The following is a 13,074-nucleotide window of genomic DNA, read 5'->3' as shown; positions in this document are numbered from 1 at the left end:
TGCCCCACTTGTAGGCATGAGATTTTTCCAGCTGTTAGCTCTCTACACAGATGCAGACCATGCCTGGGATGGACATCTGCCACATATTTCATTGCTAGTAAAGATACACTCTGGGCATAGAGTTCTGGAACCAAACCAAACCCCTTCTTTTGCATGTCTAATATAGATATATGCATAATGTCTACCTAACTTTAGGCATCAAAACAAGTTGGTTGTTTACCCTTAGTTTTCTCCATAGCAAATAGAGAGAGAGCACAACATAACACTGATTCAGATTGTAAGTAGGCTGAATAGGTCTGGGGGATGATGCCATAGGTGGTAAAGCACAGGGAGTGTTCTGACTCAAACACCTCAGCCAGCATTTGTTGTGGGACAACTCTGGATCTGTGGCCTCAGTTATGACAACATACAGGTGAAGAAATAGGGGGAAGTACTTGTCTGTTGCCAGCTCTTCTGTATGACTCTTCTAAGATCTACATGCTAGTTGATTTTTTGGGTGTGCTGTTTACTCATTCCAGACTTTCTCATTTTTCCTTTTTTAAAATCTAATGTCATAAAATATGCTCTGCCTCTTTCAAACAAAATATGTGACACTCTAGTAATTATGCCTTGTTGCTTTCAGGTATTATTTTCCTACGTATGAAAATGATACACTCCTGTGTACGCTGTCAGACAGTGAAGATCTGATAACCGAAGATCAGAATGAAGATATCCCTGTTGTAAGTGAAGATATATCCAATCTCAAAGCACTCAAACAGAGCAGTGTTTTAAACGACCTCCTGTATGAAGAGAACAAGAGTCAGGAGAAATTCTGACCTTGAATTACAGTTGCTAACCTTTGAGTGTTCCTTCTGCAAGACAAAAAAAAATACATTCTTTCACTAATATTGGAATACAGTTTAACTCATAAATGTTTTCACTGGGCAAATATTACATGAATGGGAATGCTAAATAAAATTTAAGTGTAAACTTCTTTGGTTTATCTTCCTTTAAATTCTAGCTTTATTTTAAAATTAAATGCTGGATTTTCTGCTTGGCTCTCCGAATACTTCTAGTATTATTTACAAATAGGATTTTTCATCTTTTTTTTTTTATTTTTATTCTGAATACATTAGAATCGGAGTTCTATTTTAAGGCCATCTTGTGAAAGGCACGAACAATTGAGACTATGTGTCTTGATATATGAGGCAATGAGTGAATCTTCTATGTGTTGCTGCTGTTAGCATACAGAAAAGAGCCTGAATTTAATTCTTGGTCTGTTATGTAAAGCAAATTTTGCTATTTTTAACCTTAGACCTTCTTGAAAGTGAAAACAGATCTGTATATCCCTATTATTCATCGTCAATATATTAAGATATATGGTGTCTGTTCTGAAAACTGGCTCAGAAACACTGGTAAAGCCCATGGATATCTGACTGCATAGAAAGCTGCCAATCCAAAGCCTAAAACAGCATAGGAACAATTGCAATCTTGGTTGCATCAAAGATCCAAAGAATTTAGAGTAGACTTCTTGTGTGGTCATGAACTGAGATGCAAAAGAAATTACTTAGGGGATTGCAGACACATAAATCCAAATTAAATCCTCAAAATCTCAACTCAACTGTGCATTAAAATTACCATATTTCCTTTAATATTGAACTTTAAAGTCCCCCAAGTAATGAAAGGTTTTCAGCATATCCAGAAAGCACCTCAGTCTTGATAGGGCAAAGCAGCTCAGAGCATAGGTCCTGCTAGGATGATCCTCTCTTTCTCCTCTGAAATCTTAATTCGCTCCAGAGTTCAGGTTTGGCTTTCCATAATACATAAAACTGCTTTCAAAACTGGCAGCACGTTCTTTTTTCTTCTTTAGGTCGGTGTTCGAGCACTTGTTCAAAGTATGGGAGTCTTGGCTCGGTGCCCTTCCCTGCCTGGGAAGATTCAAAGCCATAGCTTTGCCTTTGCACAGCCTTCTTTACCTGAAATAGATTGCTGTCAATAAGAGCTGTTGTTTGTCATTATACAGTGATTGAGAATTATATAGCAGTCCCTGGGAGCAGGGGCCAAAGTTCAAATCTTTACCCGTGTTCTGCTATGCTTCCATATCCAGCCTAATTCATCCTGCAATACATTTGCATCAGTTTCTTTTAATTTGCATTGAACTTGCTTTCTCCTGGCATTACCTATCACCCAGTAGCACCTCTCTTTGCTTCTCCTTTCTTATTTTCTCTTGGGCCCAGGTGTTCTGGAGATAAGTTAGAACAACAGGATGCTGAAAATGCACTGGGGAAGACAGATCAGCCACTTAACTGCGCAATGAAACAGAGACAGAAGCAATATCTGACTCTGTCAAGAGGAAATGGGATAGAAGTGGTTCAGTAGGTGCTGAGAATACAGACAAAAGAAGGGGGCAGGTGTAGTCATATTTCTGCATTGGCTTTGATTAAACTGGTACAAAAATCTAGGAGGAACAACCCCAATATTTTTGAACTAGAATGTCTGACCATCTTAAATAAGCTATAGTCTGTACTTCTTGGATTTGTAAATTTCTTAATCTCATACAGCAACGGCTGTTGCTGTTGTGGTTTTTTTTTCTCTTAAGTAATTTTATTCCTAAGCAGTTATTTTCTTCCTAAAGTAGAAATTGATTCCAGTCTTTGCTTTTCAGTCAGATTCTTAGCTGAGGTGGGAGTAAGGAGTTGATGGCGTTTACATTAATGATAAGTGTGTTGAGCAATGGAAAAAATCAGCAAGAGAACTATGGCTAAATCAGCAGCACACAAATGTGTTTTATGACAAGCCCATCTCAGAAGGGCACATTAAGGGAAAGATAAAATTGTATTGATATATCGTAAAGTAAAATTACAAAATGTTTCCTAATCATGAGGAATGTGATGCTGAGTCACTCAAATCCCTACAAAATGAAAACAAGAATGTTAATATCAGCAATATGGAATGACTGCTGTTCCTGGTTCTAACAGAAATTTGGAATAGCAATTTATCCGTGTAGAATTAAGATCTTAAGAGAAATTGTATACATAACATGGATTGCTTGTTTTTTTTAAGTAAAGAGAAGAAGGTACTTAGGAAAAATTTATCAGCAGCGTATAACTGTTCATTGAAAATACAAGGAACATGAGGAGTCAGATTAGGGTTGACCTTGTTACTTCAAATATGAACACAAGGCAACAAAGCAGGTTTAAAGTCTCCGTAGGTTCACAGAGAGAGTTGCTTACAGTTTCTAGAGTAAAAATTGAGCATCTTCATTTAGCACAATGATGCTTCTAATTGATATTTTGCTGGAGCATACTGTATTTGTTCTTATAATGGCCACAATTTTCCATAATTATTCTTGTCCTCTATCTAAAGCAAAGCTAACACCAGTGTCTGTTTTGAAACGGAAGTTATCTTTTTGTCACAAGTAGGGGGACAATTATGACTGCATACAGTGTATAGGCTCAGCTATTAAATGAGCAAATATGTTCTTCTAACAAAAGAGCATTTTTGGAAGCATTACAACAAAAATAGTCTTGCCATAAGTCATAGAATGGACAGAGTTGGGGTTGGCAAATGCTCTTGAGAGAGTCAGATCAGGAGAATGAGTGGTGCTAATTGGTATGAAAAAGCTACACTAATTTAAGTCCAATGCACATTTCTTACCATAATATTTCCTCTTAGCCTAGATCTTGACTCCTTATAGATACTCACTTTGCTTTACCTAAAGCTGTCCCCTTGTTTTGAAGGACCTGGGTAAAAGGAGGAAAAAGGCTTGTGTCCTGATGACCCGTAATTCTTCCTGCTCTTTTTATAAATACCTTAATTATGTCTTTGATACTCCTCCACATGCAATTTATTCTGACAATTCTGTGCAGACTTAATCTGACTTAATGAGTTAATGGTCGTTGACTTTCATTTAAGACGCTTACTGTTTTCAGTTTCTGTATTACATTTGTCTGATTTGTCTGGCATGCTGTGAGAGAGCTGTCAGTGGATGCTCTCGGCTGGCTAAATGGCAACCGATGTGTGAAACACCAAAGTAAGTCTCTGAAAACTCTCTCTTCTATGGTCATCTCTCAGTGCCATTGCTGCTTCTGAATTCCAGTTAGATCTCTACTAGTGAGAGAGCTGTTTGGTACAATATCTCTCTCTCTCTCTCCCATTTTACAGAGTGGTTGACCTAAATCTGACACAAGAAACTGAACTGTGAACAGAAGTACAGTCACTTTCTTCCAGGGTTACCAGTCTCCATGCTCAGATTCAAGTCCATAGTGGACATTGGACTAGGCCTTGGCAACACCTACTATCCACTGCCATTGAAGAGCAGCAAATTTCACAGCTTTGCTTATGACTTGGTGCTGTATTACATGATCTTGCATTATTTGCATTTTACTTATACATATACAGAGGCAAAAGAGAATCAAAGGTCCCTGGAGAAAAGCTGTATTTCACAGAGGCAACATGAAAAATACTTTGTTTTCCCCAAGAGTTTTTGTAAAGTCATGATGCTTTCTGGGCCTTAGTTACATTGGAACAACTGAAGTGTCTATGGGCAAATTGTGCCCTCATCTATCTCTGCCAGGTACATCAAACTTCATTAGACAGCAACTGTCACATGGAACAGGTAATTTGTAACCCTGGAATTAATTACTGCTTCCATGTAATAGTCATTAGAATCAGCTGCTGTAGAAATACTACAGGCAACAGTGGTTGCATGAAGAACCTAGTTCATGCAAAATTCATTCCTTTTCTCCATGAGCACTGAATGTGCTGTTCTCCCCAGTGGTTTGGGTTTTTTTTCTATTGGAAGTTTTCTGCTACTAAGCCATGCTTAATTTGACTTCTTCCACCAGTGAAATTTTTAGCTGCTTCTTGATTTGATTTTACAGCTTTTCCCCATCTCTTGCTCATGAAGATACAGATAAGGTAACTATTTTAGAAATTACCACATAACCCCTTAGTTGAACTCACATTTGGTATTTTACATCCCTGATAAATTCACTCTTTCCATAGGAAGAGCAGGGGAATTTAGGATATTTACAACTAAAAATACATCAGTTGTCTTTGCATAAATTTAGATAGAAATAAAAGTATTTTCCTTCCACAAATGTTCCTTGGAACACAGTTCTCTCCATCTGGTTTGCCATCCTGAGACTGAGAAGCTGCCTATGTGTAGATTTACATATGAGCCAAATGTCTAAGCTTCCGTTATAATCAATAAATGTAGTCTATGGATCCTAGAGTCATTCAGCTCACCCTAAAGTAAACACCTAAAACTTTATTCAGTTTCTTGCCCATAGATATCTAGGGTTGTCTGAGATGCTTGAGAATATCGTGGTCTCCAGCTGCTTCCCCTGAAGGATGCTGATCTATCAGAGGTCTTGTGTCAGTTTTGTCAATTGCATATGAGCATTTCAGATACCATGGAGCATCTCAGATGGCATTGAGGCATACCTAAGTCAAAGCAGCTAAATCCAGCACCTTTTGGCTGCTAGGTAAATACCTCTTTTAGGCTGCATTAACTGTAATAGAAACCTAGGAACCTACGTCACGTCTGTTCCCCTACATCTGGACTCCTAAATCTAGTTATATTAATTTAGAGCTGAATTCTACCCTACTATTATGGAATTCATTTAATCTGAAGGTAGATATCTACATGGATCGGATGATTTGCCTTCTGGAAAGGAGAACTAGCTTCGGTAGCTACATTGGAAATATCTAAAACTAGTCATTTAGTCTCTGCTGTTCTGTTCTCACAACAGCTTTGGGGCTAGGACGACGGTTATGTTTTGGCACATAGGGTCACAGGTTAAATTATAATTATTTATTGATCATATCATCATATATAATCATATAAATTATAACCTAAGTGTAGAAGCCACTAAAACGTAACAAAGGTACCCCACAAAACTTTCTTAGATGTGCTTCAGTGACTCAGGGAATCTCAGTTACAACCTGCTATTGAGTAGGTGCGTGTTAAACAGGAGTAGTCGAGAAACTGGACAAGTTCTGCAGGTAGGTTGTGATGTCTTTGTTCTTCCTGCCTGTGAACTATTATTGTGTCTGTTTTTTTGTCTTGAAAGTCCGTCCTGAGACTGAATACGAATGAAAAAGCTGGTAACAGAAGTCTGTAGACCTCACTGAGGAATATGGCTGAAACTTAACTATCCCACTCCTGCCTTTCTAACCACATCCCAGGTTTTTCATTCATATCTGAACATTTTTTTGGCTTATAAGCATTTTGGGTCAAGAACTCTCTTTTTTCTTTTTCAAAATTTTACTTCCAGCATTTAGCATGCATGGCTTAAGCAGGTTGAGACCAGCAGGCACTGTTACAATGCAAAATAATGACATTGTAATGACATCCCCAAAAAAAGAGCTATGGTTTATGGTGATTAATTTAACCTGGCTCTTGACATAAATTATAAGAGTCTTTGTACCAACTCATCACAGGAGAAAGCATTAGATAGCACTTAAAATGGCACGTATCCCCTCAGGGTACCTTTGCAAAGGAAAGAGTTTGTAGCTCTGCACAAAACTAGGACTGAAAAGACCCCAACAAAATGTGTCCCTTCCTCTGGCAGCTCATACCTTTCAGTACTGGCATAAACCAGGAAACCAGAACACCACAAGGACTTAGGTGTGAATTCAAACTAGAGGGGCTGCTGCTAGGTGAGAAACCTAAGGCAGATATTAGTCATTACTAATTATTATTTTAAAATCTACAGGCTGCTTGTTGTTTATACAAATGGTATATCTGACTATATAGCAAAGAAAGTACAAGGAGTATGAGGAGCCTTATTGCATCACAGGTAGGAAAAACATACTGCTCTTTGTCTGCACTTACTGCTCCAGCGTGCCCACGCGCTGTCAGACTCTTACCACTCCTGCAGCGTTTCTTTCGCAGGTATCCCCGCTGGTATCATTACTTAGATAAGAGACATTCCAGAAACTCCTGCTCTTCTTCCCTTTAGCACCACGAGGAGCCCGGGAAGTGCCATTGGCAGCTCTCTAGTGTTATGCTAAGCACCTGAGCACTAGTAAGCTCCAAATGTGATTCTTTGGTATAACGTATAAACAAATGCTTCAAAATTTCAACTCTGAGAGGGTCGTGCAGTGCATTTTTGTATCGCATCACATGAGGATGTAGTGAAATCCCTCAGAATAATTACAGGCAGACTTTTGGCGTCACCTCAAGCCACAGCTCCATTGAGCATTACAAGACTTATTTTTTTATTTCTATGCCCTCGGGAAATATCAGAACAATATAGAAATAAATAATGCAGGAATTGCTGATTGCTCATTAGAGAGTCTGTCTTTGTAAACTGCCTGCCACAGCTTTGCAGAGCTGAGCTCTGCTTTAACCTTTAAGTGGTTTTAGCTTTAAACTTCCAGTTGTATTGTGGTCGGTTTGTTACTATCTGATGCACATCTGTCTTCACACCATCTACAGAAATATTGCTGTGAGTCTTCACAAATATTTGACCTTTTTTTAATAAACTGCCTGATATTTTTGTTTGAATCTAAATGAAATAAAGAGCAAATAAGCAAGGATGGAGGTTAGCACTTGTGAAGAAGGATCATGAATGTGTGACAATGCTGGCCTCCTGTATTTTTACAAACAGTGACTTACTATACATCCTTTGACAAATATTGTTACTTCCCTGTGTCTCAGTTTCCTAAACAGCAAGATTGTGATTATATGATAATAACTACCAGGAAAAAAAAAGGCACATGTAAGATAGGATTCCAATGTATGCATGCAGCTTATCTGCACTAGACAGGTTTAGAAGGTGACCAGATCACAGTCAAAATAGTTACTCATTCAAGAAGAGGAAACTTTATTTGGGGGTACATTCCCATAAGGAAACAAAAGTTAAACACTTTGAAAATGACATCTTTTAAAAAGAAGGGTTACCTTCTGAATCAAATTTTCAGAATATGTCTGATTTGCCATCACCTGAGGTTTTTAAGTAGAGAATTAATATTACGTAAAAGATCCTGTGCTTTCGGTCACATTACAGATCTTCCAAGTGTTCAGTTGCATACTAGGGAAGACCAATTTTCTGTAAGAAAAAAATTGCTGCATTACATAGGGTAGCCATTGTTCACACTGGTTAGAGAAGATGTTCCTGTTAGTCTCCTCTAGCCTTAAAAGCTATAAACCCACGACTCTGCTGAGATTTAAAAAAAAAACTGCAAAATATTGTGGATCCTTTAATTCATTTAATTGTTCCTTTGCTTTGTAAACCGTCTCCACTTAAAATCTTAGCTCTCTATGCACATTTCAAGTGCAGTTTAATATTTTCCTCCTAAAGTATGTACATATGAGGTACATAAGATTTCTCAGGATTCCCTTGAGCTTGTGTTATTGTCTGTACCTTGCCTTTGCTTCAGCATAGGAAAGTTTCTGAGTAAGACAGGACTTTTTTTCTCTATTATAGCTGATACTTGGATGAGATTCTTTTCTCAAAGTTAACTGCAGTGGTACCTTCGTTCATATCCTCATCTTAACCAGAGGCCTGAGTTTTCTAACTTGCATTGAGCCACTCAGCCAAACAGGCTACATTTCAGGTAAGCAATCTGTGAAAGGACTGATCACTTAGTAATGCTGATACTGTTTCTGTAGACATAAAGTATGACAAAAAATCTTAATGCTAGATCCTTAATTTCTTTCTCTTTATTTGGATAGAAAACAATGGGGATCCATTAAAGAATCTTTAATAAAAGAACCCCTGATATCCTCTGTATGACCCCTGTTGCGTTGGGGCTGGAAAAAATCTTTTGGAGGTTTTCACCAGATGACTGCTGAGGCCTGCGGCAGTCCCAGAGTGCGCTCAGACCCCTCACCCTCTAGGCGTAGCGGGGGGTGGGTGAAAGGAGCACCTCCAGCTCTCAGCAGGGTGCTGGGGTCCGTGCTGCAATGGAACAGCATGGACCCATTGATGCTGGACTGTCCTCAGTGACCTTTAAAGATTAACAAGATGGAGTTCCTGCTGCTTCCTACTAGGCTCTGGTGCCACTGGGAAAATTGTCTAGTTGCCCCTGATGACTGGTTTGAAACCAGTTAGAGAGGATTCCAATCAATATCTAAAATGAATGTCAGCATCCTGCCAAGCAAGGATTTTCTGCTATTTAGCTTTGTTTCCCTCTGAAAAAAGAATTCCTTAATGTGCTTGACGGTGTTTATCCACTAAATTTCTTTTGGGCTTTGTGCTGATTAAAAATAGTACAGTCTAAGACTCTGGCCTCTCTTGTTGCCACTGTTTTATTCCTCATCTCTGCCTCTGCCACGCTCCCTCTCGTTACACCCAGCCACCTCCCACTCCTCGGTCAGGTCTACCTTGCAGGCTCACAGGAGTCATCCACAGCATAAGTGCAGACTCTGGTTCTTCTCCCAGGAGATGACAAAGTCCAATAAGACTCTAGCAGCAGCTGAAAGCTGACCTGAAAAGAAATAAAGGGCTTTGGGACTAAGAGAAGGGAATCTGTAAAAATGATGCCCCAAGTACTGCCTTAAAATGAAAGAGAAAATTGGATAATAAGCTGTGCAGAAATCACAGGAGGGTCAGGGGACTCTCGGAACATTGAGTGGGAATTTACACTGACTTCCAGAGTGACAGCAATGGCTGGAAGGAACAAAATTAAAAAAGATGACAAGACTACTACCAAACTTCTTCTATTACAATAAAAATATTAAGCTCAAAATATCAGGGCAACACTGGCCAAAAATAAAGCTGAGAAAACCAAAGCATCAAACTGTCATCCAAGTTGAAATGGCAGTTGCAGATGAAGCCATGTAACTGAGTGAGGTATCAATATATCATCTGGAAGCTAGACTAAGTATTATTTCAAGTAGCTAAGGGTTTAATAGAACTTAGTACATGTGCAGGATATCTCCCATGCAGACTTAGGGCTTTGCAGAGGCAGGGGATGGTAGTAAGTCCTCTTAAATATTGCTGGTGGTCTCTGGTCATGAGGTAAAAGGCAAGAACATGTTTTCTGCATGCACATGGGATGATCCATGTAAAAATCAGTAGTTATAGGATATTGCAAAAGAGCTTTTATAAATCAATAATGATAAAGTATGTCTTAATCTATTGGACATAACAATATTTGAGCATAATATAAACAGACGACTGGTGTCATCTGTTGTCCAGGCTGTGAATTAATGTTCTGGTGGCTACAAAATAGTAAAGGGCATCTGGATTTTTGTCTAATTTCAAAGAAACAATTAGTATTTCATCGTTTTAGTTTCAGAGGTTTTATGTCTGCCTGTGAGAAGGCTATATCCATCCAAAAGATTCTGTCTTTTCCTCCACGTGTTTACAGTGGTCACTGCTTGCTCTTCTGTTTCATAACATGTTTAACTCCTTGCCCCTCTGAATTTAGATAGCAACTGAAACGGTCTTAGCTTAGACACATGGTGATAAGGCAGCCATCTGTTTAAGAAGTGGTCCAATATATCTCATTTTCAGTCATTGACTTAAAATAACCTTTAGCTTTAGCTCCTTTCATTCTATTAATTTGTTCTATTAATGATTCTTAATTTACATTATTTTTTGTCTCACATTATGTGGAAAATAGGAGGCTTAGAGTCTGTAAGCTGAAATTAGAAAAAAGGCAGAAACCATGTAATGGTGGTACATCTTGAGATGCAAGATTTCCAAAAACGTCAAAGGCATGCCAGGAAATGCTTTTTTTTCCCAAGAACAATCAGAAATCTTGCAAAAATATGAATTTTTTTATTTATTTATTTTCTGAAATTAAACTTAATTTTTCAGGAATAGGAGACATTGAGAATACTTAGCACACCGAAAGTATGAGAAGGCATATTTACAAAGTAGGTGTAACTTGTTTACACTTGAATACCGAGGAATAGACAGAACAGCAGAGGTGGAACAACACTGCCCTAATGAATCCTTCCTAGAGATTTTCCTTGCCCTCCCACCCTCCGATGAATCCTGATGTCTCAAACCTCCTGTAAGGTTTCAAGGGTCCTTGGTTCCCCCTGATTTCAACGGGTGTTGCCAGGAGTAGGCAGCTCATGGATTCAGTCACCAAATGAATTCATTCCTGTTACTGACTGCTGCAACCAGTAACTGCAGTAAGTCACACTATAATGTATTTTTCTAGTGAGCAGCACTTGTTTTTATGACAAAGAGCCATGTAAGTGCTTGCAAAGACAGGGAAGAAGGGAAAGACATGTCTTCATTTTCTCCCCTCCCTTCTCCAGTGTCTGGGTGACACCACTTCTCCTGTCCTCCAGCTGTCCTGCAGCCAACTGCCCTTTAATCTTGTGGCAACTTGCCCTGGGCGAAATTCTCCTTTTCCAGTGGTGGTGGAAGGTTACGGCCTCCCCATCATCTAAGGAAAGCCAAAAGAGTGAGAAACCCTCCTGACCCCTCCTTCCAAGAGTATATTGTTTATATTCACCCTTCTCCACTTTGCAGCAGAGCACAGAATTTTATCCCTGTCTCAGCAGGTCACTTAGGGGGTTGCAGGCAGATGGTTCACTGTCAGGCTCCAATTTCCTTAATCCCTCATCCCCTTGAGGGCAATAGCTACTATGCCAGCTAAAAACACAACTAGAGCACTACTTGCTGGATTTCCTTTGCCCGTAGCCTGCTGATATGGAAGTTCAGACATGTGCACAGATTAATTTTCAGTGAAATCTCTGATTTCCCAGCTAAATCCAAGTAAGGGCCTGGGTGCTTTAAAAATCGGGTCAAGTAGAACGCTGCCAGTTCCCATGACTGGTTTTTCCCCCCGGTGACTGCTTGTCTGTGGATTTTACGCTGTTCTCCGAAGCAGGGATTGCTCCTCCAGGCTAACCACCCTCAGCACGGGGCTGTAGACCTGTGCTTGTTTTGGAGCCATGTTCTTGCACTGGCCTTTCTCTCCTGTGGCAAAACATCCAGGAGACTGAAAAACGTTTAAGATGGGTCTGCCTGTGCAGCAGATACTTGAAACCGTTTCAAGCGGAGGAAGAGACAGGACCGGATCCCCACTCCTGCGCAGCTGTACTAACTAGGCTCTTACACGGCAATTCCGCCCACAGCGTGAAAGCAAGCAGTGAACACCTTCCAGTAATTTAAAACTAGATGAAAACAACCTCCAGGGGAGACTGTGGGCTGCATATTTTACCTAGAAGAAATTTCTGCAGCCTTCATTGAGGCAATTACATGCTAGCGAGCAAAAGGCTTTTGAATGCAAACTTCCTCATCCTTTTTCTGCTGACTCCCCGATTCCTATGCTGACTGGTCTGGGCTTCATTTTAGGATGCTCGCCCCTGCGGACTAGAAAGGGAACACAAGTACCATCTCAGGGCTCTGTATTTCATGGCAAGGGCAGGTAGGTAAGAGTTGCTACACAGTGTCTGAGCTACTTGTAAAGGCACCAGCGGTTCCTACACATGCGCAGAGCTGGGTCCTGAGTAGAAGAAGGGTACATCAGCACGGAGAAATTGCGGCACCAAGCAGCGACCAGAGCTGACTTGCTTTAGTGCTAGCGTGGTTACGGCACTACACTACTATGTGTGATAATAAGCAACAATCTGGGGCTCGAGGCAGCTCTCCCGTGTCAATACTGTTTAACTTCCTCAAGCCTTGCAGGTAATTGCTACACAAGTAAAAAGCACACGTCCCATAACAACTGCCACAAGTTTGCCATTATTCGATTAACAAACTGCAGAAGTCTCTCCTGTCCTTTTCTACACAGTGTTTCTGTTTCTATTTGAAATTGGTTTTGTCACTGGTGACAGATTGCAAACTACCTTACCTTTAGAAAGTTGACCGCTTTAGGCTCTGCATCCATTACTGTCATTTAACACATTGGAAGAAACGTAGAAACAACTGCTGCTTCCACAGAGCATGCTACAAACTCCCTGTGAAAAAATCAGATGTGATATTTTGACAGAGAACATTGCTTGGCGTGCAAGGCGTCTGAAATTAGCCACTTAATATGCTGGAGTCAGTGGACAAACTACAAATAGCTGCCTGCTTTCTCAAAACGTTGAATAATTTAAGTTCACAAATTCACTTTCATTAACCTTTAGAGAGAATAAAAATGAGTTTGTGTCCTTTGGGAGGAAAAAAAGTT

At 39.8% G+C, this 13,074-nt stretch overlaps 1 protein-coding gene and 1 long non-coding RNA gene across 2 annotated transcripts in view; one reads left to right on the top strand and one right to left on the bottom strand.

Moving 5' to 3' along the window:
• Positions 1–973, top strand: part of ZNF277 (zinc finger protein 277) — a 56,210-nt gene extending 55,237 nt beyond the window's left edge. Inside the window, exon 12 of the mRNA XM_030013864.1 lies at positions 623–973. Within this exon, the coding sequence (XP_029869724.1) occupies positions 623–815 (193 nt within the window). The 3' untranslated portion in view covers positions 816–973. The remainder of the gene's footprint in view (positions 1–622) is intronic.
• A 6,856-nt stretch (positions 974–7,829) lies between these two features.
• LOC115341651 lies at positions 7,830–12,829 on the bottom strand. Its single transcript, XR_003923474.1, has 3 exons — positions 12,754–12,829; positions 9,317–9,420; positions 7,830–8,039 (listed from the first exon to the last, which is right to left on the bottom strand). It is a non-coding gene; the product is annotated as an uncharacterized LOC115341651 (long non-coding RNA).
• Between the last annotated feature and the right edge of the window lie 245 nt (positions 12,830–13,074).

Source organism: Aquila chrysaetos, chromosome 5 (assembly GCF_900496995.4).
Source record: "Aquila chrysaetos chrysaetos chromosome 5, bAquChr1.4, whole genome shotgun sequence".
Taxonomy (NCBI): domain Eukaryota; kingdom Metazoa; phylum Chordata; class Aves; order Accipitriformes; family Accipitridae; genus Aquila; species Aquila chrysaetos.
The sequence above is the reverse complement of the archived record's forward strand: the minus strand, read 5'-3'. Positions and strand labels throughout refer to the sequence as shown.